This window comes from Vulpes lagopus, chromosome 5 (assembly GCF_018345385.1).
Source record: "Vulpes lagopus strain Blue_001 chromosome 5, ASM1834538v1, whole genome shotgun sequence".
Taxonomy (NCBI): domain Eukaryota; kingdom Metazoa; phylum Chordata; class Mammalia; order Carnivora; family Canidae; genus Vulpes; species Vulpes lagopus.
The window spans coordinates 68,222,561-68,249,642 of NC_054828.1; the positions used below are offsets into that span (position 1 = coordinate 68,222,561).

Sequence of the window (27,082 nt, forward strand, 5' to 3'; positions counted from 1 at the left end):
GGATGTGTGATTGAATTCCTCTGAGCCTTACTATCTTCACTGCAAATACAAGTTATCACATCTCCCTATGGATTATTTTGAGTCTGTAATGAGAACCATATGTAAATGAGACAGTATATATAAACGTTATTTCCCCCTCTTCCCTAGCCTCTCTCCTTTCTCCCACCCCATCTACCACCAGGGGCTACAGCTGGAGAACCAGTTCTCCAGGAGAGGTGATTGAAATGGCTGGAGGGGAAGAAAAGAGACAGAAAAAAGAACTCTCCATTAGTTGGTTTAGAACACATCATGTTCCTTATAAACAAATCTTCCTGCTTGAGGCTAGTGAAGGGACTGAAGGAACAAAAGCTACAGCAAAGCTATTTATATTTTATTCCAAATCTCTCCCTGTTTGCTCATGGGGGCATTTTTCATACTGCCCTCACAGCCTGGAGGAGCACAGAACAATCATGGAGCAGGAAGAAGTAGCTGGAACCAAGCGTGAACTGGCTGTTTGTTCCTTCTCCACCCTCAGGAGGGAGAGGATCCTTGTGAATGAGCACTTCCTCCGGGAGAGCTGTGGTGTGAAATCAGGAGCGTGGCTAGGAAAGTGAGCCAACCTTAGATGACCGCCCCCCCCCCCCCTCCATAGGAGTAGGAATTCCTTCTCAAGTGGGCATTCAGGAGGGTTACGATCATGCTCCCCGGGAATCGTGGGTTCAGAAAAAATGCTTTGGAAAAAGCTGTGTTTGGAACCAGGCAGGAGACATTGGGCCTGAGAGTCCTAAGATTGCTCACAACAGCTGCAGAGTTCTCAGTAGCTAACGAGGTGGAATGCACTGCCAAGGGTCTCTCCTGATAAGGAGAGATTGCTTATTTGTTAGAGATAACGAAAGCCACAAGCTATCCTGGGCTTGCTCTCCAGTCTGCTCAGCAGCCTTGCTCTTCATGTGACATTTTTTTTTATGATTAATCTTCTTGTTCCTCCCCTTTCCCTCCCTGCCTCTGCTCCCCTGCCCCTGCCTCTCCCCATACCTCCCTTTTCTCTTCCCTGTTCCACATGTCTCTCTGCTGGTCCACAGCCAGTTCCGGCTCTGCAGCCCTCTCCGCAGCCTGTTCAGTTCTCTCCAGGCTCCTGTCCCCAAGTCCTTCTGCCAGTCTCTCCGCCCCAGCAGTACAACATGGTATAAACTCTGTTCCCCTTTTTGTCATGTCCATGTATGGCCTGTATCTGTGGTATGTCTGTGGGGTCCATCTGGGACAAAGCAATTGCACTTTTTGGATAGCCATGTTAAAAGGTATTTCTTCTAGAGCAAATGGCTAGCACAGGCTGCACTATATTCTAGTGGCCTTATCACAGCACTTCAGGCATGGAAAGATGTCTAAATGTAAGACAGAGAGTAGCACTGAGTTCCCCCTGAGTTTCAGGAGGGGGACAAAATTGGGTGTTGCTCTAACCTGGGCTCCTCGTCTCTCTCCTATGTGCATCTTTCATCTCCTCTTCTCCCCAGACATGTTTGAAGAACCCAATTTATCCTGTATAGGATGGTTTTCTGTAATTTCCTTTGAAGATAAAAACACAATTGCAGATTTCTCTGGCATCACTGGTAAAAATTTAAAATGTTCCTCTATCTTACTGTGTTATTTTATATAAAAAATAGCCACTTCTACTGCATAACACATGCTCTTTAAATTGTTTGTACCCAGACTACAAATCCTGTGAAGACCTGATTTACCTCATAGTTGATAACTTCTATCATGGTTATGAGAGCCCTGGGTGTGTGTGTGTGTGTGTGTGTGTGTGTGTGTGTGTGTGTGTGTGAATCACACCATCTGAGTTTTCACTAGAATCCACTCTTTGCTTCCACCTCTCATCTCCATTCTGAAAAGTTTTGGAACATGGACCTCAAAATAATCTGCAGTCCAGTCCTCTTGTCATCTCTTCCTGCTCACTAAGGTAGCAAAACAGCTAACTTGATCAGATTCCTGAAAATAAGTGAAACCACAGGAAAGCACTGTCTTTTCTTTCTACTAGTTCCTTTTTCAAAAGAATTCCTACTTAGGGGTTGCCGTGTGTGTGTGTGTGTGTGTGTGTGTGTGTGTGTGTGTGTATTACTATCCGGGAAACAGAAGGAATGAGGAAGCTAACAAATTCTGACCTATCATCATACAAGTGAGCAGCGGACCACTGTCTCTCTTGCTGCCTAGAGAAGAGGGCTGAGAGAGGAGGCAATTACAGACTAGCATGTCAGTCTCCTTGCCCTCCAGCTCAGCCACTCATCCTGGCCTCTTTCAGAGGTGAGAATTGGAAGTGGTTCCTGAAGGGCAGGAGAACTCTAGGCAAGTGTCAGAGAACAGAGGTGGAAATGACCTCGAGAGGAGGGGGTAAGGAAATAAGCAGCAGGAAGCGGAGCCCACCAGTCCCTTCACTACATAGGCAGAGCTGGGAATCCACATGAACCTAGCCATCCCTAGTCCACTCAAGGTGTTAGCTAGGTCTTTTATTATAAAAACAGCAACATAGAGCCTTTTGTATAGTTGGAGATATGAGGAAGACAGGAAATAGAGAAGGACTTAGAATCTTTTTTTTTTAATCCATTAGTTTGTCCTGTCTTTTCTACTTTTCTATATATAGAAAGTTGTGTTGTTGTTCCCATCTCTCCAGGACTAATTCTAATAAAAGTCATAGTGAAAGTGGCCATCGTTACTCATATGTGGTAAGGAGTCTGGTTCTGGAGTTGGTCTTTAAACACCTGTTCAGTTAATAACAATTTTTTTAAAGATTTTATTTTTAAATAACTCCACACCCAATGTGGAGCTTGAACTCACAACCCCAAGATCAAGAGCCACATGCTCTATAGACTGAGCCAGTCAGATGCCCCGAGTTGACAGCAGTTTCAAACACCACATGACAGAGGTTGAGGGCTAAAAGGTACCTCCCAGGGAATGGAGGCAGGAGTATCCCAAATTGGTGTCAGTAAAAAAGACTATAGAGAGGGTTGTTATTTCTGTCTGTCTATCTGTCTTTGTGTTTAAGCCAAATACAAGGCCTTGATAGGACCTGAGTCCTCAAGTCTCCCTTGCTGTCTCAACAGGCAGATGACCTCAGCAACCCCTTTGGACAAATGAGCCTTAGCCGCCAAGGTTCTACTGAAGCAGCTGACCCATCTTCAGCTCTGTTCCAGCCCCCACTTATCTCCCAGCACCCTCAGCAGACTAGCTTCATCATGGCTTCGACGGGACAGCCCCTCCCCACGTCCAACTATTCCCCTTCTAGCCATGCGCCACCTACTCAGCAAGTCCTGCCGCCCCAGGGCTATATGCAGCCCCCTCAACAGGTGAGCAGCATGAGTTCCCAGCTTAAAGCACTCATTCAGTTTGTCTGCTATTATTTTTTTTTTTCTTATGATAGTCACACAGAGAGAGAGAGGGGCAGAGACACAGGCAGAGGGAGAAGCAGGCTCCATGCACCAGGAGCCCGACGTGGGATTCGATCCCGGATCTCCAGGATCGCGCCCTGGGCCAAAGGCAGGCGCTAAACCGCTGTGCCACCCAGGGATCCCGTTTGTCTGCTATTATAATCCTTCTTTCTTCCCGTAGTTTAGGTAGATCAAAGGTGATACCTATCCCCACTTCCATTTCCCCACTTTGTACTTGAGAATTGTCTTTTTAGTCAGAAGGTCATCCTTCTATATAACATAAATCATTCCCATTTTGTTTTAAACTGTATATTAGGGGCAGCCCTGGTGGATCAGTGGTTTAGTGCCTGCCTTCGGTCTGGGGTGTGATCCTGGAGACCCAGGATCAAGTCCCACGTCAGGCTCCCTGCATGGAGCCTGCTTCTCTCTCTGCCTATGTCTCTGCCTCTCTCTCTCTCTCTCTCTGTCATGAATAAATAAATAAAATCTGAAAAAAAACCCATATATTAATGTTCCAATTGCAGGTTCAAAATATGTCTATTTACAGATTTCTGGCCATTGACTCTGTTGCCTGCATGCATGTATTAATTGGTTGGGAGTGGGGGCGGTGGGCAGAGGGAGAGGGAGAATCTCAGGCAGACTCCATGCTGAGTGCAGAGCCCAACATAAGCTTGATCTCATGACCCTGAATCATGACCTGAGCAGAAACAAGAGTTGGATGGTTAACCAACTGAGTCACCCAGGTGCCCCAACCCTTGTGCATTTTATAGTTGGAGATGTTGGGGTTGAATTTAAGGGACCCTCTCACATATCTGTTTCCTCTCACCATAGATCCAGGTTTCTTACTATCCCCCTGGACAGTATCCTAACTCCAACCAGCAATATCGACCTCTTTCTCACCCGGTGGCCTATAGCCCCCAACGTGGTCAACAGCTGCCTCAGCCATCCCAGCAGCCTGGTAAGAGGAACTGCTGGGGTAGGGAAGCAGTGACTAGGGGAAGGGCAGAGACTGGGAAAGAGAGAAGTACCTTCCTTTAAAAACAAAAAAAAGACACAGGAATGATTAGCCCCAAGAGGGACCCAGGATCTCCAGAAAAATAAAAGGTAAAATAGATGGAATAAAATTACTGAGAGTGTGACCTCCTAAACATTGTTGAGACCATACTAATGTCTTCTCTGCCTTGCCTATCCCTAGGTTTACAGCCCATGATGCCTAACCAGCAGCAGGCGGCTTACCAAGGCATGATTGGGGTCCAGCAGCCACAGAACCAGGGCCTGCTCAGCAACCAGAGGAGCAGCATGGGGGGCCAGATGCAAGGCCTGGTGGTTCAGTACACTCCACTGCCTTCTTACCAAGTGGGTGCATTCTGCACTGGGAAAGATCACCCAGTCCTTGGGATGAGGAAAAGGAAGACAGTCTCCCACGTCATCCAGTGTGACAACTCCAACACTAAAATACTGTTCACTTTCCCCCTAGAATTTGTATGTGTTTTTCTCCTGAGATAAAGCCCAGAGAGTTGGAGAAGATTATCTTTAATTAAATTGTTTGGTCTTTATACAGCCATGCAAATGAGTATATGGCCCAGAAAAGTAGGATCTAAAGGAAATCAGGATCATTTCCCTACATCAGAATGTTCAAAGGAGGTGTTTGGAGAAGAGAGAAGTACAGATAGCTCTGTATACATTTTCTTTAGGCAGAGGAGGAGAGTAGGAGGAGTGTGTAAAGGAAGGGAATGAAGTCAGTGTCCTGGTCTAGTGATGACTTACTTGGCCATTCTTTGGATGAGCTCATTGGGAGTATAAGTGGTCATTATCTTCTCATCTCTACCCAGGTCCCAGTGGGTAATGACTCGCAAAATGTGGTCCAGCCGCCTTTCCAGCAACCCATGCTGGTCCCTGCGAGCCAGTCTGTGCAAGGGGGCCTCCCCACAGGGGGCGTACCAGTGTACTACAGTGTGATCCCACCGGCTCAGCAGAATGGTACGAGGTGAGGACTCCCAGAGAGTCGGGGCACATTTCCCATAGACCTTCAGGAACTTTCCACTGACCTAAGAAAAGAAAGGCAGGGGTAAAGATTCCAGTGGTACCCTAAAGCAGGTAGAATATGAAGGAGGTCATTCTTCTTTTCTCCTTGGTGTGTTGACATTTAAATAAGAGCTCAACAAAAAAAATTCCTGCTTCAGAGACAGAGGCTGTATGATGTCCCCCATTTTTTTTTATCAGTGGGATTTAGAACCATAGTTCTAAACACACACACACACGGCAACCCCTAAGATAGAGACTGTTCATCATTAAAAGAAGTTTGGAGTATATATATGTAATTTTTTCTGTGTACTTTATATTCATGGATGAATCTCAGATGGTCTATTTCTATATGTCTTATTTCTATATATATCTTAGTATAGGTAGTAGCTGATAGAATTTTAGAGGTAGAAGCCACCTTAGAAATATTTAGTCTACTCCCCTCGTTTCATTTTTCTCCCTTCTTTTACAAATGAGAAAATTCCAGCTAGGGAGATTAAGAAATTTACTCAAAGTCAACCAGCTAGTTAGAATTAGACCTGGAACTGGAAGTCAGGTCTGGGCCTACTTGTATGTATTTCTGTGTGTTTCTCTCAGTGTCTGTGTTTACTTCTTTTTGTGTGTATTTCTCCCCGTTATCTTGAGTATTGGGGGGTGTTCACCCTTTGACTTTAGGTAACGCTGTTTGCCATTGCATAAATATCCTGAATCAGACACCTCCTTAGTTATTTTTTTTTAAGATTTTATTTATTTATTCATGAGACACATACACACACACAGAGGTGCAGAGACACAGGCAGAGGGAGAAGCAGGCTCCATGCAGGGAGCCTGATGGGGGACTCATCCTGGGTCTCCAGGATCACACCCTGGGCTGAAGGCGGGCTAAACCGCTGAGCCACCCGGGCTGCCTTCCTTAGTTCTTTTTACCCATCTCTCTCTAGCACTGTGTGTCTGTTTCTGGCACTTTGTGTTTCTCAGAGAGTGTGTATGTGTATATGCATGTGTGCACGTGTATGTGTCTGGTGTTTCCACACTGTTGGAAAGAGCATGTGTCACTAACATTCCATCTGTAGCACTGATTAGCAGCTTTCTAATTGAAAGATGATCAAGTACAAATATATATAATTAACTTTGAACTGATGAGTGATTTTAGAAATTGCATGGCAAATTGGTCTGGGAATGACTGGCTGCTGCCTCTGCTTCCCACAGGGGAGGCCTGGGAAGCAGCAGCTGTTTGCCAGGAGCTGTGCTCCTCCCTCTGATACTTTAACACTACTCTCTTCATCCCCCAGCCCTTCCGTGGGGTTTCTGCAACCTCCCGGCTCTGAGCAGTACCAGATGCCTCAGTCTCCCTCTCCCTGCAGCCCACCACAGATGCCACAGCAGTACTCAGGTAAGAGGACTTGGGAGGTCTTAGGTACCGGCATGCACAAACACTGCTGGAAGACTTGTGCTCTAGAGCTGGGAACAACAAAAGAGTTAGTTCAGGGATTGGCTCTGTCCCCAGCTATAAGGCCGCCACAAGGAAAGACCAGTCCTGATGGTGTTTTCCAGAGGTGCTGAGGTTGACCTGTTGAGAGGTGAGGCTGGTTGTCCTATCTCCATTCCTGGGAAGCATCCTTCATTGGGTTCTTTGTTTTCTTTCTTTGTTTTTTTGCTTTTTTTTTTCCTCCCTGAATCCAGCATTACAGTCACTACTCCCATGCCTTTGAGACACAAAGTGCTTACTTCTGTCTCCTGCCCTCATTTTTCCTACAGACAGCTTTACTTTTCTGTTGGGAGTGTAAGGGAGGCTGATAAAATGCTTTTTAAGTCATATTTTAGATTTGTTTGGCAGTTTTTCTTATGTGCTCACATACATTGTGTCATTCTAATTCTCAACCACAACTCTATGAAGACAAGATTTAAGACTCAAAGAGGATAAATGACTTGCCTGAGGTCATGATCCTAGACCTTGAACTTGGGTCTTTTGCCTTTTCATAACCCATGCTACATGCTCAATATCACACTTTCAACAAGTCTCTGTACTCTATTCCTTTCCTTCCAGTGGAAAATAAATGGATATCATGTTCAATAGCTAAAGGAAGGGCAACTGTTAGGTGAATAGGCTGGTGCCATGCAGCCTCTCATTTTCTGCCTTTGCCAGTAATTCTCCCAACATCCCAAGTACAGGTACCCTTGTTTGTTGCCCTTTTCCCCCACCTTGACACAGCATTACACTGCAGCTAAAGCAACTTCAGGGGTTCTCTGGTGGGGGAAGGGGAGACATGGCTTAATGCAGCCTCCAACCATCCCCACTCGTCCATTGTGGGAATATCAGAGTGCCCTCTTCTGGTGAGAGGGAAGTATTTTGACAGTTTTCCATTTTAGAAATAAGATTTTCACCTAAGTTTTTGCACCATCCATGTTAGATGCTGTGGAGTGGATTCCAGAATTAGTCTCGCTCATAAGACATGATCAGTTACCTTCAAGGAATAATGACTTCTGCCTTCTTTCAGATCGAACATGGTTCTCTCATAGGCTGAGGTTTTAAATTCAATAGCCTTTTACCCTTTATTACATTACTAGTTTCTCTAGTTGTTTCTCCTAGTGTCCGCCAGGGGCACTTGACCTGAAATTCCCAGCGGGATATGGAAATTGTAGAAGCCAGCTGTAGAACCGCTGTAGCCTCTGGTGGTGCTTGCTACTGCAGGGCATTTTCTCTTGTTTGTTAAAACAACTGTGTGCATGTGCATATGGGTATACTTGTATGTGCATTTTTATATGAATCCTTAGTGGTATCTTAGTATATGTACTGGGTCTCTGGGGTTGTATCTCTTCATCTTCAAATACAAATTCTTTGAATCAGAAACAAAGCAAGTAAGAAGAATTTTTTTTACTATCTACTCTGGACTTAGTGCTAGGTTAAGCAAACTGGAACAGCTATTATTCTGAAAGTTGGCAGCACTAGATATCTGGGCTGGTATTGGAAGGAGGTCATCTGTGCTCTTCCCAAATCAACAGAAATGGAAGAAGCCCTCTTCATCATCTGGTTCCCTTACTTCTTTGGAATTTCCTGTTACATGTCCTTTCTTCCAGGCTGCCCTGATTGATTCTAGGCCTCTCTAACTGATCCCTTGTACTCTTCCTAGGTGATGGAACCCTCTGTTCCACCCATGTCATCTAAGAGACCATATTCACCTTATCATTGATTTCAAAACTCTTTAATCTCAGCTTATGGAAATATAAGAGGAGCTGGAAGAAAAGAAGTGCTGCTTCTTCCTTCCTTTCCAGTTTACCCTTTACTGGGAAGATAGAAAGCCAGCATAGCCCACAAGGACTGCTATGTCACCTTCAGAGGACAGTCACCCGCCCTTCTCCCATGTAGCAACATGGTCACTTTTCCAAAAATAAAGGCAGGGATTAAGATTGGCTGTTCCTGGAACAACTGTTCTGGCTTATTAATACATTTTTGTAGTTGTCCAGTTTACCCCCAGGCCTGGACCTTAATTCCTCCGCTGTGATATTAGACAGCACTATCTCGTCAGGAAACACTTTTCTTCCCACTAAGATGATGGCCCATAGGTCCCTTGAGGTTTCTCCAGAGGTGCTTTTTGGGGAGGATGCACACAGACCTGAAATGGCTGGGATACATATACACAGACTCCCAACTCACAGTGACACAGCACCATGGCCAGAGTAAGGTATATACAGAAATAGCCTCTCACATACTTACTGGCTCATTTTGTAGCTGAGGGGATTCCAAAGCTGAAAGTAACTCTTTTCTCTCCTACTCCCTGAAGATATTCCTCTCCTTCACCAAAAAAGGGGAAAAACACTAAGATACTGTTGGATTGTATCCTGCTCTAATATGAGAAAGATGCCTGTGGATATTCTTTCTCTGGACGTTCCTTTCCATAGATTTGATTCCTGGTGGTAAGGAAGAAGCTTTATCAGTCTTCTACCTCAGTGATTTAAAAAAAAAAAAAACTAAACAAAAACCAATTCTGCTAGACATAAATGTCATCTGTTTGTATTTATGCGGTTTGCTCTGCCCAATCGACCTTTCTGCCCAGGTTTAATGATGCCACTTAAAAAGCCATTCACACATCCCCTCTCCTTTCAGAGCTTTCAGGCTGAAATTGATTTCCTTATTCAGCCCCCCTCTCCCCCTTCCCACTTCAACCCAGGCTCCTCCCCCAACCTGATTATGTGAAAGTGCTGTCACTGGGGTGGTTTTTCTCTTCTCTTCTCTTCTCTTCTCTTCTCTTCTTCTCTTCTTTTTTTTTTTTTTTTTTTAATTTTTATTTATTTATGATAGTCACAGAGAGAGAGAGAGAGGCAGAGACACAGGCAGAGGGAGAAGCAGGCTCCATGCACCGGGAGCCCGACGTGGGACTCGATCCCGGGTCTCCAGGATCGCGCCCCGGGCCAAAGGCAGGCGCCAAACCACTGCGCCACCCAGGGATCCCTTCTCTTCTCTTCTCTTCTCTTCTCTTCTCTTTCTTTCTTTCTTTCTTTCTTTCTTTCTTTCTTTCTTTCCTTCTTTCTTTCTTTCTTTCTTCTTTCTTTCTTTCTTTCTTTCTTTCTTTCTTTCTTTCTTCTTTTCTTCTTTTCTTCCCCCCCCCCTTTTTTTTTTTATTGCCATGTCCATTAAGAAGTAGCGACAGTTCAGCTGTTAACGGATGCCACCTGCTTTTGGCTTGAGGAAGAGAAGCATAAAAATCAGCTCATCAGCCTAGTGCTCTGTGTCCTGGCTGAGTGAAGGAACAATGCTCCAGGCCAGTGGGGGAGGGCTCAGTGTGGGGAGGACTAATGCTGGGACTGAAAACCCTGGCTTTGTTTTTGTCAAGATTAGAGAAAATAATATGAGGACTTTGTTGTCATTCCCCCTCCCCTTGAGCCCTCTAATAGCTCCTTATGGCTCATGTTGGTATTAGAAAGAGCTTCCACTGCCTTGCTTATGCCCACACCCTACACACTCACATGTCCCCCCCTACTCTTTCCTGGCCTGAGGCACTAGCTTCAGATTATGAGCTGCCTTCTAGAAAGCTGTAGATTTGATTATTTTTGCGTTGGCCCCCTCAGGTAGCAATGAGGTGTTTGAATAAGGTCAATTGCAATTTTGTTGGTGGAGGATGTTGGAGCAGGTGGGGCTCTTAGGATGGGGAAAGAAAATGCCCAGAGCAACTATAGTAAGGGGGGGAGTTGTTAAATGCATGACACTCCACAACTGTTCGATTTTCTGGTGGCCCTTCTACAAGCCACGCTGATGAATACCCCGTCCCCTGTGGCAGAGGATGGGGAGAGGCGAGCCTGTCGCTCTGAGTATTTGTGCTCTCTGATTAGATGAACCCAGAGGGTGGGGGCCACAAATTGACTGGAGAACAGGGTATGACAGATGCTGTGTCTCCTGAGCTGCTCTCTCCAGCCTCCCGCCGCTTCTTTTCCTTGCCTTTGACCGATGCTACCTGAGAAAAGCAATCATAGTCACTTCCCAGCATGACTGGTGCCCAGGGCAGAGGCTGCAACATTTCCCGTCACAGGAAGCAGTGTGACGGCGGCAGCAGTGGCAACCTCAGAGCACTGAGCCATGAAAACGGCAGCATTGCAGCAGGCTTTCAAGCTGGCCACCCCCAGTCCCGTCCTCTCCCACCACACACACATGAACTCAGCCTGTCCCCAACAGAAATACAGCCTGAGAGGTCAAGAGCAAACTCTCAGGCTGGACAGTCCCCTATGGGGAAGCAGAGCTCCTGCCCATCCCTCCCAGCAGGAACTGTCATTCAGTCCGCTTCTCCATGATCCCTTACCTTGCTTTTCACCATGAGGAAGATTCAGGGTTTAATGTTCTTCCACACTGAACTCTTTGCTTCCCCCAGATTGTGGGAGGGTAAGGCTACCCATGGTTGTCTGTGCTAAAACCTCAGGATCACTTCCAGTCGGTCACCTGAATCTGTCAGCAAAAACTTGAGAGTCTGACCTCCACTCCATTCCCCTAGTCACTGCTCTAATTCAGAACCTCCTCGTTCTTTTTCGGTGGCTTTCTAATTTATCTTCCTGCCTCTGGTCCCTCCCTTCCTTCAGCCATTTTACATCAGCCACTTGAGTTAGCTCTCTGAACACCTGCGGGATTAAGACGCTTACTAGAATGTGGTTCAAACTCTGACATCAGCTGTTTGCTTAATATGTGACTTCCTGATAGACTGTCCATCCCATAGGGGCAAGGACCACTTTTGTTTGTTGTACACACAGTGCCCAGCATAGGAGGAACTGGCACATAGTAAATGTTCAATAAATGTTGAATAAATGAATAAACATATCTCATCTCCCACTTCCGCTACATAAACCCTGTGCCTTAGCACCTCCAATTATTTGTCATTTCCTGAAAGTGACATACAGCTCTGTGCCATTCCCAATCCAAGTGCTTCCTGGCCTGGCTTAGGGAACCTGTGTGCATGAGTCTTCTCCAGAGCAACCAGAGATCAGTGATCTCTGACCAGTCATTACCAGAAAAGCCTGCACGTGCCTGCAGCCCTGGCCCAAGCCCCAGACTGGGACGTGTACCATGCCCAGACGTTTAAGCAATCTGACCTGGGCATTTGGTAATACCCGATTTTGACAAAATGGAGTAGTTTTCTGCCAAGCGTACCAAAGTACTCCTCGCCAGGTGAAGGCCAGGGGAGCATTGGCATCTGGGACCCATGTCTCAAACTTTCACTGGTTTGAGGAGAGGGGAGTAAGAAACTAAATCAGCAACTATCTCAGATTCTTGGCAGGACACAGTTTAAGTGGCCCTGAGGCTAGCGGGTAGGTTTGCTTACTGGTTTTCACACTCAGGGTTAGTTGGAAGGTCAAAATATAGTTTGAATTCACAACTAACCCCTTTCTTCCTGCCACTCAGGAGTGTCACCTTCTGGACCAGGCGTGGTGGTCATGCAGCTGAATGTCCCTAATGGACCCCAGCCCCCCCAGAACCCATCCATGGTCCAGTGGAGTCACTGTAAATATTACAGCATGGACCAGCGTGGGCAGAAACCTGGAGACCTATACAATCCTGACAGTAGCCCCCAGGTGAGTCCTGCAACCCAGCGTTGTCTTAGCAAGGAGAAGACCAGATTCTTCTCAGGGAATCATCTTTGCCATTGACCGAACAGCCTCTTCTATGTGTCTTTCCCTGGGCACTCTTCAGGGAGAATCATAAGAAATAGAGGAGAGCATCTTTTTTCAAGGAACCCAAAATCTAAGGAAGACAGACTTGAAAATGCCAAGAGAATACTTAAAACACTATGTCAAAAAGTGGCTGTTAAATTAATACAAATTGGGGCACGTAGGTGGCTCATCTGACCCTTGATTTCCACTCAGGTCATGATCTCAGGTTCATGAGGTCGAACCCCACATGGGGCTCTGAACTCAGTGAGGAGTCTGCTTGAGATTCTTTCCTCCTCTCCCCCTCCCTCTGCTCCTCCTTCTGCTCCTCCCCGACCCAACTCCTCCCCATGCATACTCTCTCTCTTTAAAATAAATCTTGGGCAGCCCTGGTGGCTCAGTGGTTTAGTGCCGCCTTCAGCCCAGGGTGTGATCCTGGAGACCTAGGATCGAGTCCCATGTCAGGCTCCCTGCATAGAGCCTGCTTCTCCCTCTGCCTGTGTCTCTGCACCTCTCTCTCTCTCTCTCTCTCTCTCTCTCTCATGAATGAATAAATAAAATATTTAAAAATAAATAAATAAATATTTTAGATTAATTAATTAATACAGATTAAGTAGGGACTAAGGGGGCTGTTGGAAGGAACAATCTGACTTTGACAGAGTTCTGCAAGGGAAGTGTTCTGAGCAAAGTGAATTCTAAGCCAAGCCATAGGAACATCCAGAGAATCATTTTTGGTGTGTATGATGCGTGCTCCTCTCTCCCACAGGCCAACACTCAAATGAGCAGCAGCCCCGTCACATCTCCTACCCAGTCTCCAGCACCCTCTCCTGTCACCAGCCTCAGCAGTGTCTGCACAGGACTCAGTCCCCTTCCTGTCCTCACACAGTTCCCCCGGCCTGGGGGTCCAGCACAGGGTAAGGGGTTAGATTAGGGCTGGCTGCTACCAAATTCACCCTTTGCAGTCCATTCCCAAGTGGGAAGATCTAGATGGTAGCAACAGGCAGGAAAACTGGTGTGGCTGGTCATCCAACTCTGGGAGCCATCTCTTCCTTTATATCCCTGTTTAGGCCAAGCACACTTGCCCCTCTTTAGTGCCACCCATAGTCAGCTGACTGCAGACCTCCTTTACATATTTAGTACTTACTACCAAGTAAGGTAAGTGACTGTGAGCCCAGAGAAGAAACTCCGTGAACTTTCTAACAAACCCAAGAGTTGAACTCATCAGTACTGAGTCTGAGGGCTGAGAATATGGGGCTGTGTCAGAAACTGTGGTTTTAGAAGAGAGAACACTGGAGTTGGGTTCAAGTTCATGTTCTGCCACTAACTAGCTTTGTGGTGTTGAGCATGTTACTTCGACTTGGAACCAGAACTCAATTTCCTAATCTATAAAATCTGTAAAGACCTAATATATCTATTTCTGTCTTGGCTGTTACATGCAGTATTAAAAATCAGATGAGAATATGGTTTAAAAACTTTAAAGAGCTTTGAAATCTAACATTTATCAATAATAAAGTAACCCTTACAGTGCTTAACTATACATGCTTTGCATGTCTTGTATTTATTCAACCTTCTCAGCAACACTGATGAAGGGAAAACATACCCAATCTCTCACCTCCAGTAACAGAGCCAGGATTTGAACCTATGCAATTTGGCTCCAAGCCTGTACTCTTATCCACTCACTGGATTGTCACGCAACAGGAGTCAGAAACTTCAGCCCTGCATTTGGGGCAGAGAGTCTATATAAGAAATTAATGGTATGGGGCTTGCCCTCAGTCAGTATAGCATGTCTGTGACTCTTGATCTCAGGCTTGGAGCTCAGGCTCCATGTTGGGCATAGAGACTACTTGAAGGAAGGAAGCAAGCAAGCAAAGGAAGAAATGAAAAACATTCATAAGGATCTGTAGGTTTCCCACAGGGCCTTTCATCTGCAGTGGACAGAGGCCTTCCTTCTTCAAGGGTAAGGGAAGTAAAAGCCCTATTTGTCTGAGATAGAGCTGAGAGCCAAGGGGTTTAGGAAAAGAGACAACTCTTTAGTCAGTCACATGGGCACTCCTAACATAGAAAAAGTATGCATTGTTGTCATCTATCTCCAAAGTCCCCTGAAGTCTCATAAAAGTCGTATCATGAAATTCTAACTCCCGGAAAACCATCTGCTCTTCCTTCCTAGGTGATGGGCGCTACTCCCTCTTGGGCCAGCCATTACAGTACAATCTGTCTATTTGCCCTCCCTTGCTCCATGGCCAGTCAACTTACACGGTACACCAGGTAAGGGTGCCTGACGGGCCATCAGATCCGTCTTCTCATCAGGCCCCTATCTCGGAGCCATTCACCTCAACCAGTGGGGTGGACAGGGGAGATGGCACAGTGAGAGTAAACAAAGTGGGAGGGGCCTTACCCCTCTCTCAGACTCAGACTCACTCTTCCCATCTGACCCCAGTGCCAAGAGGGGAAGGACTCGGTTTCTCAGGGGCCACTCTGGCCACCCTACCTGCCTGATGGGGCAAGGTCTTCAAGGGCGGATGCTGCTCCTTAATCTCTCAGACAGACATTAGGGATGCGCGCATTCGGTGTTGTTTACCTAGGATGAGAGTTATCTTTCAAATGTTGAAGGGACAGAGTGGATTGAAGCATGGAAACCGGAGCAAGAGACAAGCACTCAAATCTGCCTCCACTGACCTGGGGACAACAGATGTTGGTGAGTGAAGGTGCTCACTTCTCCAGCCTGCATTACTAGCCCAGGACAAGTGAGAAGAGCCAGCTTAAGGGTGGAGAGTAGAAATAGGACTCTTGGGGTCCCTGGGCACAGGTCATATCCAGATCCCTGCTCAGTGAGGAGTCTGCTTCTCCCTCTCCCTCTGCCTGTTGCTTCCCCTTGCTTGTGCGCGCTCTCTCTCTCTCTCCCTCACTCTCAAATAAATAAATAAAATCTCTAAAAAGAAAAGAAAAGAAAGAGAAAGAAAGAAATAAAGAAAGAAAGAAAGAAAAAAAGAGAGAAAGAAGACCCTTTTGTACTCAAGAGCAAGGAGAAACCGAAGAATTGAAGTGTCTCAGTCCTCCTTATTAAGCCATTTCAGGTCCTGGGAAAGGTGATGATAAAAATTGAGTATAACAATGGTGGGAGATGCTGAGCCTGTTAACAAAAAAAGTCTTGTAGGAGTGGTCCTGACCCTAATCTAGAATGTCTGCCTTGGTAGTTCCAAGTTCTCCTAGTCCTTTAGGAGAAGCTCGAGAAGAGAATTTGAGGGAGTAATCCCCCTGCAGGCCTTCCCCACTAGGCATACAAGATCTCTCAGATTACCCCCTACTTGGAGTGGTTTGCTAAACAAGGAAAGAAAGGGAAATGGACTTCCCTAGATGATAAGGAAGTAGGATCTCTTTGGGCCAGCCTCTGGCAAGGAGACGACTGTGGGATATATTTCAGATTGGGCTACTGACTTGGTGCAAGAACTGAGGTGTAGGTCTCCAGATCTGAAGAAATCTGGGATTCTGATCCCCAGTTTCTTCTTGGTATAAGAGAAGAAAAAGATTTCTTGGCTTCTCTTAGCTGCCTCGATGGTGGGGTATTGGGATGATTTAGGGAAGGAGGGATGGGCTAAGTGGGTGAGGCCAAGTTTTTGAGGACGCCATCTATAGACTTGGGTCAGCTCTGCAGACCTCTCTGCTGGCCGCTTGCTGGGCCTTCATACAGTTACCTCTCATAACCGTGGCCTCTCTCCTCCCCTTCCAGTACTGGGCCGGGTGCTGGAGGTAACAGATCTCCCTGAGGGCATCACTCGGACTGAGGCGGACAAACTCTTCACTCAGCTCGCCATGTCCGGCGCCAAGATTCAATGGCTCAAGGATGCTCAGGGGCTGCCTGGCGGGGGCGGGGGGGACAACGGTGGGACTGCTGAGAACGGCCGCCACGCGGACCTCGCTGCCTTGTACACCATCGTGGCTGTGTTTCCCAGCCCCCTGGCTGCCCAGAATGCCTCCCTTCGCCTCAACAACTCTGTGAGTCGCTTCAAACTTCGAGTGGCCAAAAAGAACTATGACCTGAGGATCCTGGAGCGAGCCAGCTCCCAATAAACGGAGGAGGGGAAGGGTCCGGCACAGTAGGGGTGGAGGCAGGGTGGAAGGGATCGAGGGATCCTGACAGACCATGGACAGAGGCAGAAAGGAAGGTGACAGACACTGAACTGGAGCCTGAGACAGTGGGGATGAAGACGGAACAGACACACTGGCACTGGACTCCTTCTCGCCTCCCCCCCCCCTGCCATGGGTCCCCTCGTTTTCCCTGGTTGGCCCTCCCTTGCTTCCCTCTCCTTCCCATCCTCTTCTGTCATTTTTTATCTCTTCTCCCACCATGAAATTAATTTTTTTCATATTTTTGGTCAGATAGAATTGGGAGGGTCCCACACTCCCCTATTAAATCCCCTTACTATCCCAAGCTCCCTTTTCATTTCTGGTCTTTATGAATATATTTATATGGACAGAATTAAGAAAAGCAAAATTGATTTCCCCTTTCTCTCACTTCCCCCATCTTGTCTCCCCAAACCCCAAAGAGTTAATACTTGGGCCTCCTCCCCACCTCCCAGAACACTTGTATATTGTTTGTTTGAGGTTCGTGCCGCAGTAACAGACAGTATTTAATTGCACATACAGATGTTTGCTGGGTATATTCACTGTAAATTTTATTTAATCTGATTTTTTGTTTGTTTGGGGGGTTATTTGGGGGGAGGTTGATTTTGTTTTTAAATATAAAAAAAAAAATCTGTCACTGGACGTCAGTCCCTGTTTCTCTGTTGCTGCCCTGGTGTGGGTGGGGGTTGGAGGTCCTGCGTAGGTACAATCCCACAGCTATTGGAGGGGTTTCACGTAGGATCACTTTCCCTAGCCTATGCACACATACCTTCCTAACACTGTTCCGTGCATCCCACCCCCGTCCTTGTACATAATGTTCTGACAGATGGCTGGGTCTCTAATGGGACCTTTGTTCTGGGCTCTCCTAACTCTCCAAGTGTGGTTTCATCAGACACATCACTTCTCAACTCCAGACCTCTGAGTCCTTATTAGTAAAATAAGAGACTTGGACTCACTGGCCTACCTCTGAGGTTCCTTCCATTTTGTTAATTCTGTGATACTCCTTTAGGGTCCCTTGTGGCTGAGCTGGGGAGGGGTGAGCGAGGTCCAGAACTGGGTTGAGATGGTGGCCTTATATGTGTCCAGAATCTGATCTTCTGAAAACTCTTCAGGGATGGAGGACTTGGGTCCTTCTTTAATACAAAAGCCATTGGGTTCTGCATGGTAGAACAGAAGTGGATGTTTCTTACAATAAAAGCTTTGTCAGTTGAACTTGCAGTGCCGAGATCCCATATTATCCAGGCATACTCAGCAGTCCCTGTCCTATGCAACTGAAGAAAGGTGAAAAGCAGACGTTACCCATCCCGTATGGATGGAGCTTTTCCTCTCGCTGAGGCTTCTCAAAGCTAGCCCTGTTGTTGTGCAGCCCGTCAGACCATTAAGAGCCATCCCGCAGGCCCTGCTCGATCTCACCCACCCCTTAAAGAAAGAAAAAAGAGCAGTGACAGAAATGACAAAGCACATTACCCTGGAAATCTCTTGGGTGTGGGTAGCAGTATCTCTAGCCAGGCTCCTCTGAGGCTTGTCTGACCCAGCCTCCAACATAATCCTTTACTTCTTACAGATACAAGGGATAAAGCAGCACTACATGACCACATCCAAATGGCTGTCCTCCGAGATGGGACTATCTTCTCTTTCAGCCATGTCACAGCCCAGAGTAGGAGAAGGCTGCATCCCTGCGAGATAAGATGCCAGATATCTCATTGACCCATAAGTTCATATACTGGGGCATCAGATGAGGGAGATGGAATCAGGGAATCAAAATGATTTCGAAGTGTGGGGCTCAGCTATCCTATCTCCAAAAGTTTGCAATCCTCATGGGGAGGCAGACGTTACTTACTGAAGATAAAACCCGCCCTGTGTGGTAGCTATTGCCTTCTGTCCAGTGTGAACAAGACCATCTCTACCTACCTGACCATCAGACCCGCAATCCCCCAGAGCCCCTCAGATGGAAGTCCCAGCCTGGATTTTTTCAGTAGTTCTTAGATTTCCCTTCACCCTGAGGACAAGATTTTAGAATGGAGGGAAGATGTTCCTGGGGCACTGGAGGGAATAAAGCAGTACTATGCATGTTCCTCACTACCTTTCAGGATCGGAGCAGGGTACCCCTCCCACCACCCATGGATAAGGATGCAGTCTAGTCTGGCTGATAGGAAACCTCTGAGAATTCAAATTCTTTCCTTCCTAAAGGTTTGAAGCTAGATGAGTGCTTGAGGGTGTAAAAACACATGGCCACAAGAAGCCAATGGCTGAAAAATCAAAAGCTAGTTTCTAAAGTAGGTCCAGGGAAGGTAGAATCGGAGATGTATTTGGACCTTGGGGAAAACTGTTTACAATTTCATCTTTATCTTCAGTCATCCAAAATCACCTAAATGAAGTATGCAACATGAACAGACACTGTCCCTTCTTGAATTTAGCCAGAACTGACCTGTACACCATAGATAAAAAAAAAACCAGGGCATAGCAGCTCTGGGGGATGGGAGGAGTTAGGGTCCAGCCCAGCCCAGACCTCCCCGTGTCCAATTTCTCTGTGTCAGCTGTGTCGCTCAGCTGTCCACTTTCCTCCAGCCCTGTCATTTCAGCTCTGACACCAAGGCAAGAGACTGGGAGGTCTACAAATAACGTCTGGGTAGCCGGTGTGAGTACAGAGGGTACTGGGGGGGCTTAGCCCCCAAGGAAGAGGACCACTCCTCCCCCAGCACCACCATCAAGACCCCAGGGGCTCCCTCTTCCCTCCACAGACTGTGGGCTGACTTAGGGAATCCCAAACGTAAGTTGCCTCTTCGTCCTCTGTCCATTGCCAAAACTGCTCCCTGCAGCTTTCCCAATCTGTAGCCTATTCAATGTCTTCGTTTCTCTCTTGCTTGTGAGTAGTTGGGGTTTTAGGAGTGAAATTATTATTCCAGGACAAGAGCTAGGATTGGAGGGTGGGGTGGAGGTGGGGTCAAGGGAATGGAGTAGTAAGGGAAAGAAAGGCTCATATTACTCTGAAAACTTAAAATAGCTGAGGACAGGCAGGCTGGGAAGTAGGCCCTGGGCCCCCGGGACTCAAGAAAGGGGTATGGGTGAACAGATGTTCCCAGCCCATCCCTCCAAGCATGCTTCTGGACACATTAAACCTCTTGAAGAAAAGGGATCTGGGAAGGTGTGTGTCACATCCCTCTTGCCCACAAATTCCCAGGAGAAACCAGGAAAATCTCTAAGCCATGCAGCTTTGAACAGTGTTGGGGCTGTCAACTTGGGTTGCCCCTCAGTGGGGAAGGATGGGTATCAGGAGCTGGTTGGGAAGTTCTTTAGTCAGCTGTGCTTTTCCCTGGACCTCCATGGAATCTGTCGATAAGCCTATGTATAAGGATTTCTGTTTAACCAAATTTCTCCTAAAATCTCCAAGAACCACCCTACAGTGAAGGACAGGAATTAGGACAGGAAGAACGGCAGTCAGGGATTAGATTTCATAGTGGGGTCCAACCTCTTGCAGGATGACAGAAAAGGAGGTGCTGGAGGTCCCTAAGCCCTCCTTCCCAGCAGAGACTCGGCAAAGTGGGGTGAGTCTGGGCCTGTGACCACCGGGTATGGGGAGCTGGGAAGCCACTGCAGCCCTTCAAGAATGCTTGAATTAATCTCACTTGTATGTGACTCATCTGTTGTCAGAATGCTAGCCAGCACCTGCATCCCCCAATACCTCCTAATCCTGGGGTGTGCCCCTTGCCCACACTGGAAAAATGTGTAGTTAGTAGTCAGCCTTACCTGCTCTGGAGAGCATGACAGATCTTTTAACTTTGGGTTTCCTCCCTTCCCCCATCCCCTTCCTCCCTCAGCTACAGCGGCTGAAGCAGTTATTCAGGAAGGAGTCTCCCGGGACAAAGGAGATGGAGCTTCCCCCAGAGCCCCAGGCCAATGGGGAGGCAGTGGGAGCTGGGGGTGGGCCCATCTACTACATCTATGAGGAAGAGGAGGAAGAAGAAGAGGAGGAAGAGCCACCCCCAGAACCTCCTAAGCTTGTCAATGATAAGCCTCACAAATTCAAAGATCATTTCTTCAAGAAGCCCAAGTTCTGTGATGTCTGTGCCCGGATGATTGTGCGTGAGTCACGAAGGGAAGTGGAGAGAGTGTGATGTTGAAGGCAGGAGGTGGGGGAATGGGCTCAGGAGAGGCGCATTTGTATAGCAGGCAGACTGGAGCAAGAGGCAGCTTTAAGAAAACGCAGGGGTGAGGGGATCCCTGGGTGGCGCAGCGGTTTAGCGCCTGTCTTTGGCCCAGGGCGCGATCCTGGAGACCCAGGATCGCTCCCGGTGCATGGAGCCTGCTTCTCCCTCTGCCTGTGTCTCTGCCTCTCTCTCTCACTGTGTGCCTATCATAAATAAATAAAAAATTAAAAAAAAAGAAACATTAAAAAAAGAAGAAGAAGAAAACGCAGGGGTGGCTCAGACCTGGCTCAGACGTGGCTCAGCCGGCTAAGCTAAGCCTCCAACTCTTGATTTCAGCTCCGATCATGATCTCAGGGTCTTGAGGTGGAGAGTCCCTCTCCCTCTGTTCCTCCCTCTCTTGCCCGTGCACGCGTGCGCGCTCTCTCTCTCTCTCTCTGTCAAATAAAAAAGTAATCTTTAAAAAATCAACACCAAAAAAAATAAAATAAAAAATAAAAATAAAAAATCAACACCATTAGAAAGAGAGTGTGGGACCCCCTGGGTGGCTTAGCAGTTGAGCATCTGTCTGCCTTTGGCTCAGGCATGATCCTGGAGTCTCCAGATTGAGTCCCACAGCGGGCTTACTACATGGAGCCTGCTTCTCCCTCTCCCTCTCCCTCTCCCTCTCCCTCTCCCTCTCCCTCTCCCTCTCCCTCTCCCTCTCCCTCTCCCTCCCCCTCTCCCTCCCCCTCCCCCTCTCCCTCTCCCTCTGTCTCTGTCTCTGCCTCTCTCTCTCTCTCTCTCTCTCTCTCATGAATAAATAAATATTTTTAAAAAAACAAAAACCCGAGAGTGTGGTCCTAGACCAAAAAGGGACCTGAGAGCTAGAGTAGCAGCACTGGTACAAAAAGGAAGGGGCAATGGAGAACTTGACCCAAATGTTCTTGCTTTTCCCAAGTCAACAACAAATTTGGGCTTCGCTGTAAGAACTGCAAAACTAACATCCACGAGCACTGTCAGTCCTATGTGGAGATGCAGAGATGCTTCGGCAAGATCGTGAGTAGGCTCTGGGGAGCGAGAAGGAAGGGAGGGGACGTGTTGCCAGCTCCCCCCTTGCAGTCCCCCCCCCCCCCCCCCCCCCCCCCCGGTCCCTCCCAAGTCATCACATCCATTTCCCTGCTTTTTCTTTCTCAGCCCATCTCTTACCCCAAGAAGGGGTTTACTCATGGGAGAGATGGGGTTCTGGGCCATAGCTTGCTGTCTCTAATGCTTTCTCCCATCCCACCCTACAGCCCCCTGGTTTCCACCGGGCCTATAGCTCCCCACTCTACAGCAACCAGCAGTACGCTTGTGTCAAAGATCTCTGTAAGTGCTCCATGTGGGACCCGAGGGAAAGGGCAAGCCTAGAGATGGTTCCAGCACCACCTCTAGATCTGGAAGCCAAATTCTGAAACAGAAAGATTCTATTTCCCATGGTTCTTGCTCAACCTACCATCTTGAATACAGAGTCAATATTCCTATTTTATAGCTGAGGGAAGATAAGATTAAGCGAGGGCTCCACACCACTAGCAGAAGACAAAGCCAAGACTGAAACCTTCATCTGCCTAGCTTCAAACTCTGGGCTCTTCATATGTAAAACTATTTCTAAGCAAGAACAAGAATTCTTGACTGTCCTAATCCTTGTGACAGAGTAATACCAGTCTCAGGGCTAGACCAAGAGCTGTGGGCATCCTGGGCAGATTCATAATTTGGCGACCCTTACAAACATATTCGTTGACAATTTTACTCAACATTTATTTGGAGGAGAGGCTGATCTTTATGAGGAGCATGGGTGGAAAAAAGAAGAACCCACTGGTGGCAGCACTCCAGCTTGCACATGCCACTCAGCAGAACAAAAGCCAGCAGTTAAAGGACCATTCTCCTTAAAAGGAGAATAGTGATTGTGAGCATTCCCCAACTCCCAAGCAACTTATTAGCAAAGTTGTCTTTCCAACATCATATAATGCTCTGCCTGGAAGGAGTGCTGGTAAGTATTTTTCTCCATCACATTACATTCCCAGTGATGTTTTTATAGCTCTTTATAGATTGATGACCTAGATATGCCCACCTGACCCCACCCTAATCCTACACACACACACACACACACACACACTCACACACATGTATCCATCTACTTAATCCCACCTCTCCCTTACTTAGAAGGTCTCTTTCCTTCAAGTCTTTCCCTGCTTCCCCAGTAATGGCTTCTTTCTTCTCCCATTCCCACTAGCTGCTGCCAATCACAATGATCCTGTGTTTGAAACCTTGCGCACTGGGGTGATCATGGCAAACAAGGAACGGAAGAAGGGACAGGCAGATAAGAAAAATGTGAGCACCATACCTTCCTCTTGAGGTCCCTCCAAGAGATTCCACAGAGCAGGTCCTGTCTCCTCTCTGGAAAGCTGACAGAAGCTAGGGATTCTCTTCCCCTAAAATTGCACATAACCCAACTAATTTTTGCATGCAATTTTAGAGAGCCTTGGGTTGAGAATTCCTGCCATAGCATGTGTTTTCTCTAGAAACTCCCTTCTGGAATTGTCAGATTAAGCACCATAACCTACTGAAGGTTAGGTCCCCAGGCTCCTGGCATTGCTAGACAACAGAGGCAAGAGCCATGCTTTTGGATTTGGGGAAGCAAACCTATCATGCCAAGCAATCAATTCTAGAGCCATGAAGGGTCCATGAATATCATCTGAACTTACTCACTTATCCTATAGATGAGGAAACTGAAGCATTAAGCTAGCAGCCAAAAGCAACTTCATTTCCTTTCGTAATAGGGTTACTAGATTGGTGATGCCATAGACTTGCATTCAGTTTGGCAAAGAATTTGTTAGCATATCCTTATATCTTTCTGGAAAACCAGGATGGACTGATGTGGATAACAGTTAGTTGGAGTCCTAAAATTGGATGAATGACTATGCCCAAAGAATCCAGGTCCTTTAGAGAGTGCCTAGCTAAAGGGAGATTTCTGATACCTTATAACATGAGTTGGTCCTCAGTCCTCATCTACAGAGATTTTTCTCATTGATGCAAATGAATGTATAAATAGTATTATCCCTTAAGTCTGTGGGAAACCTAGGAGGGGAAACTTATACACTGAATAGTATATTCAAATATTTTGAGACTAGAAGAAAAGCTCAAAACCAATAATTTGAAGTTTTGTAAGGAAAATGAACATGTCTGCTCTTGGATCAAAGAAATCAACTGTACAAAAACTGTAGGAATTGGCTTCTGAGTAGCTGATATGGAAGTTGGGTACAAATTAGCGATTTCTGTAGAATGAACTAAGACTTACAAGGCCCTAGCAATGTGATTTGACTTCTTTCAGAAAGGCAAGCACACTCAGGTTCTATTCTCTTAAGGGAATTAAAAAAACCATGCTGCCCATTTTTCTCTTACACACTGGAGTATTTTTAAGAGCAGACATAGTAAAAATCCTGGAATCCTGGAATGGAGGAGGGGATGATTTAAAGGGACTATGTTCTCTGTTGCTCCAGAGGCCAAATCAGGACTGATGACTAAACATTACAGGGAGACTGAATAGGTTAAATTTAGGGAATTGCCCTCAAATTGCATGAGCTTACTTTGTAAGGTAGTGAGCTCCTGTCATTAGCTGCATTCAAGCACAATGTGGATGGTCCACCTGCCAGGATGTTTTACAGGAAGCTCAGGCATTAAGCTGGTGGTTGAACTGGGTATTTCCTCCAAGGCTCCTTCCAATCCTGAGATCCTATTATTCTATAGTTGGCTGGCCTGGCTGGAGAGCCAGGGCAAGCATGGGTTCCCAGGAGAGCATCTTCCTAACTCTTGTACCCCCTCCAGCCTCTAGCAGCCATGATGGAAGAGGAGCCAGAGCCTGCCAGACCAGAGGAAGGCAAACCCCAGGATGGTGAGTGTCACCCACCTCCATCCCTAGAAATGGAGTAGGATCAGGGGCTCTGCTCTGGTACAGGGAATGGAGGGCCAAAGGGTATGCCAGGTTTGGAGATAAAAGTGGCTCTGCAACAGAAGAGTAAAAGAATGAGGACTACCTTCCAGAAGCTAGAGAGTTTGTTGGTGTTTCCCACCCCAGGAAACCCTGAAGGGGATAAGAAGGCTGAAAAGAAGACACCTGATGACAAAGTGAGACTCGTCTCTCCCTGCATGGACCCCAATCCTCTCCCCAACCCAGGTCGATACCACCTGGGCCTCAGCAAAAGTTCACACTTACTCCATGGGTTCCCATCACCCTTAACCTGCCTTTTCCACCACACACACACACCCCATACTCATGTACACAACAGATTCCTCTTAGTTCAGGGACCTGGAAGAGAGTTGTAATGTAGTGTGCCTGGAGAATGTCCTTGCCTTGGACTCCTGACCCTCAATGTGGGACAGAGGAGCCCAGAGACTCATCACCTCCTTTCACCCCCAGCACAAGCAGCCTGGCTTCCAGCAGTCTCACTACTTTGTGGCTCTCTATCGATTCAAAGCCCTGGAGAAGGACGACCTGGATTTCCCGTGAGAGGCCTTAGGACTGGGATGGGTGTATACTGGGAGTGGAGAGGGAGAGCCTGGCTCCCTATGGGAAAGGAAAAGGGGACACTCAGGGCTTGGAGCCTGTTGGGGCTGGACCTGGGCCAGATAGGTAAGTAAGCCCCCTAAATCTCAGAGGCCTCTCCCTGCCTCTCCCAGGCCTGGAGAGAAGATCACAGTCATTGATGATTCCAATGAGGAGTGGTGGCGGGTAAGAGAACTGGCTGAGGCTAGGGTGGGACATTGGTTGACTTTAGAATCTGAGACCAAGAGACTGATTCTCCCTGCCATCTCCTCTAGGGGAAAATAGGGGAGAAGGTTGGATTTTTTCCTCCAAACTTCATCATTCGGGTCCGGGCTGGAGAGCGTGTGCACCGAGTGACCAGATCCTTCGTGGGAAACCGTGAAATAGGGCAGATCACTCTCAAGAAGGACCAGGTAGGGGCACCTGGGGGGCGCAGTGGGTTCAGCAACCAACTCCTGGTTTCCCCTCAGGGTGGGAAGATTGAGCCCTGCATGGACTGGGCACTTAGGGTGGAGTCACCTGAGATTCTCCCTCTCCCCCTGCTCCTCCTGCTGTGCTCTCTCTTTAAAATAAAGATAGGGGCACCTGGGTGGCTCTGTCAGTTAAGCATCTGACTTTGGCTGGCATCATGATCTCAGGGTCTGGGGACAGAGCCCCAATGGGCTCTCCGCTCAGTGGGGAGTCAGCTCTGTCCCTCCCCCTGCTTGTGCTCGTGCTCTCTCTCAAATAAATAGAAAGAAAGAAAGAAAGAAAGAAAGAAAGAAAGAAAGAAAGAAAGAAAGAAAGAAAGAAAGAAAGAAAGAAAGAAAAGAAAGAAAAAAGGAAGGAAGAGAGGGAGGGAGGGAGGAAGGGAGGGACGGACCAGGTAGCCCTGGTGCCCCAGTCCAATCCCAGGCCCCAGGGTTCCTCGGCAAACCACACTCCTTACAGATCTTAACCCCTTCATGGGGCTAGGATAGGCCTCCATAAATCCAGGCACCACTGCTCTCCCGCTTCTACCTTTTCCCTTGATTCCTCTCCCTAAACCTTTAATCCTTCATTCAGATCGTGGTCCAGAAAGGAGATGAAGCCGGCGGCTACGTCAAGGTCTACACCGGCCGCAAGGTGGGGCTGTTCCCCGCCGACTTCCTGGAGGAGATTTAGGCGCGCGGGCGCTACGGCCGGGAGATACCCAGGCCCCACTCTGGGCGGGCCCAGGGGAGGTTGGGGAGGAAGGGGCGACAGCAGCCGTGCTTGGGGCGGGAGGGGCGGGAGGGCCCGGAGAGCGTGACGGGGCTCCCGGGAAGGGACTGCCCCCCTCCCCCGGCCTCGGGCGGGGATGCCGGGGACGCGGAACAGCCTCGCCTGCGACCTCCCGGCCCAGCCCGTGAGAGCTGGAAAAGGAAGACCGCGTCGCTACCCGGAGGCGCCCGGGGCTGTGGGAGGCGAACTGTCGAATATTGCGAATGTATTAAAGTTTTGAAAAAAGTTAGCAAAATTTATTCTTTAACTGGGGGCCGAGGAGAGGGCCTACGAGGCGGCGGCGGGACCCCCCAGCTGTGTCCCCTCACCACCGTCGGGTACACTGCCTTCCCCGGGGCTGAGGCCGATGGCAGGTGGGGGTACAGGTGCCGTCCGCGAAGGGGGCCCCGCCCGGAGTCCCCAGCCCGCGCCCCGGCGGCCGCGGCACCTGGCGGCGGGGAGCGCCCTTCCGTCTCGGAGGCGGC

The 27,082-nt window shown here is 47.8% G+C and overlaps 2 protein-coding genes across 23 annotated transcripts in view; both read left to right on the forward strand.

Moving 5' to 3' along the window:
- Positions 1 to 17,312, forward strand: part of R3HDM2 (R3H domain containing 2) — a 161,730-nt gene extending 144,418 nt beyond the window's left edge. For 13 of the 21 annotated variants that reach the window (XM_041756344.1, XM_041756343.1, XM_041756349.1 and 10 more), the window contains 11 exons: positions 1,062 to 1,163; positions 3,075 to 3,317; positions 4,230 to 4,356; positions 4,594 to 4,754; positions 5,231 to 5,385; positions 6,713 to 6,813; positions 12,304 to 12,473; positions 13,315 to 13,462; positions 14,716 to 14,813; positions 15,159 to 15,243; positions 16,276 to 17,312. In XM_041756344.1, the coding sequence (XP_041612278.1) occupies positions 1,062 to 1,163; positions 3,075 to 3,317; positions 4,230 to 4,356; positions 4,594 to 4,754; positions 5,231 to 5,385; positions 6,713 to 6,813; positions 12,304 to 12,473; positions 13,315 to 13,462; positions 14,716 to 14,813; positions 15,159 to 15,243; positions 16,276 to 16,616 (1,731 nt within the window). In that variant the 3' untranslated portion in view covers positions 16,617 to 17,312. The remainder of the gene's footprint in view (positions 1 to 1,061; positions 1,164 to 3,074; positions 3,318 to 4,229; positions 4,357 to 4,593; positions 4,755 to 5,230; positions 5,386 to 6,712; positions 6,814 to 12,303; positions 12,474 to 13,314; positions 13,463 to 14,715; positions 14,814 to 15,158; positions 15,244 to 16,275) is intronic. The other 8 variants (XM_041756354.1, XM_041756358.1, XM_041756364.1 and 5 more) reach the window with 1 other exon arrangement.
- Positions 17,313 to 18,848: 1,536 nt separating this feature from the next.
- Positions 18,849 to 26,847, forward strand: STAC3 (SH3 and cysteine rich domain 3). Of its 2 annotated transcripts, XM_041756367.1 has the most exons (12): positions 18,849 to 19,440; positions 20,149 to 20,215; positions 20,489 to 20,753; positions 21,756 to 21,853; positions 22,090 to 22,162; positions 23,067 to 23,164; positions 24,659 to 24,725; positions 24,909 to 24,958; positions 25,251 to 25,336; positions 25,511 to 25,562; positions 25,652 to 25,789; positions 26,421 to 26,847. In XM_041756367.1, exons 2-12 carry the CDS (start codon positions 20,150 to 20,152, stop codon positions 26,517 to 26,519), a joined length of 1,092 nt encoding a protein of 363 aa, XP_041612301.1. In that variant the 5' UTR covers positions 18,849 to 19,440; position 20,149; the 3' UTR covers positions 26,520 to 26,847. The 2 variants fall into 2 exon arrangements, with proteins under 2 accessions (XP_041612301.1, XP_041612302.1); XM_041756368.1 differs by lacking the exons at positions 18,849 to 19,440; positions 20,149 to 20,215; positions 20,489 to 20,753; positions 21,756 to 21,853; positions 22,090 to 22,162 and adding an exon at positions 22,615 to 22,823.
- The last annotated feature ends 235 nt before the right edge of the window (positions 26,848 to 27,082 follow it).

Bases quoted from the DNA above. Each gene is read 5' to 3' on its own strand.
- STAC3 (XM_041756367.1), top strand. From the start codon at position 20,150: ATGACAGAAAAGGAGGTGCTGGAGGTCCCTAAGCCCTCCTTCCCAGCA. The intron at 20,754-21,755 runs GTGAGTCACGAA...GCTTTTCCCAAG, and splicing joins CTGTGCCCGGATGATTGTGC to TCAACAACAAATTTGGGCTT. The intron at 24,726-24,908 runs GTGAGTGTCACC...TTCCCACCCCAG, and splicing joins GGAAGGCAAACCCCAGGATG to GAAACCCTGAAGGGGATAAG.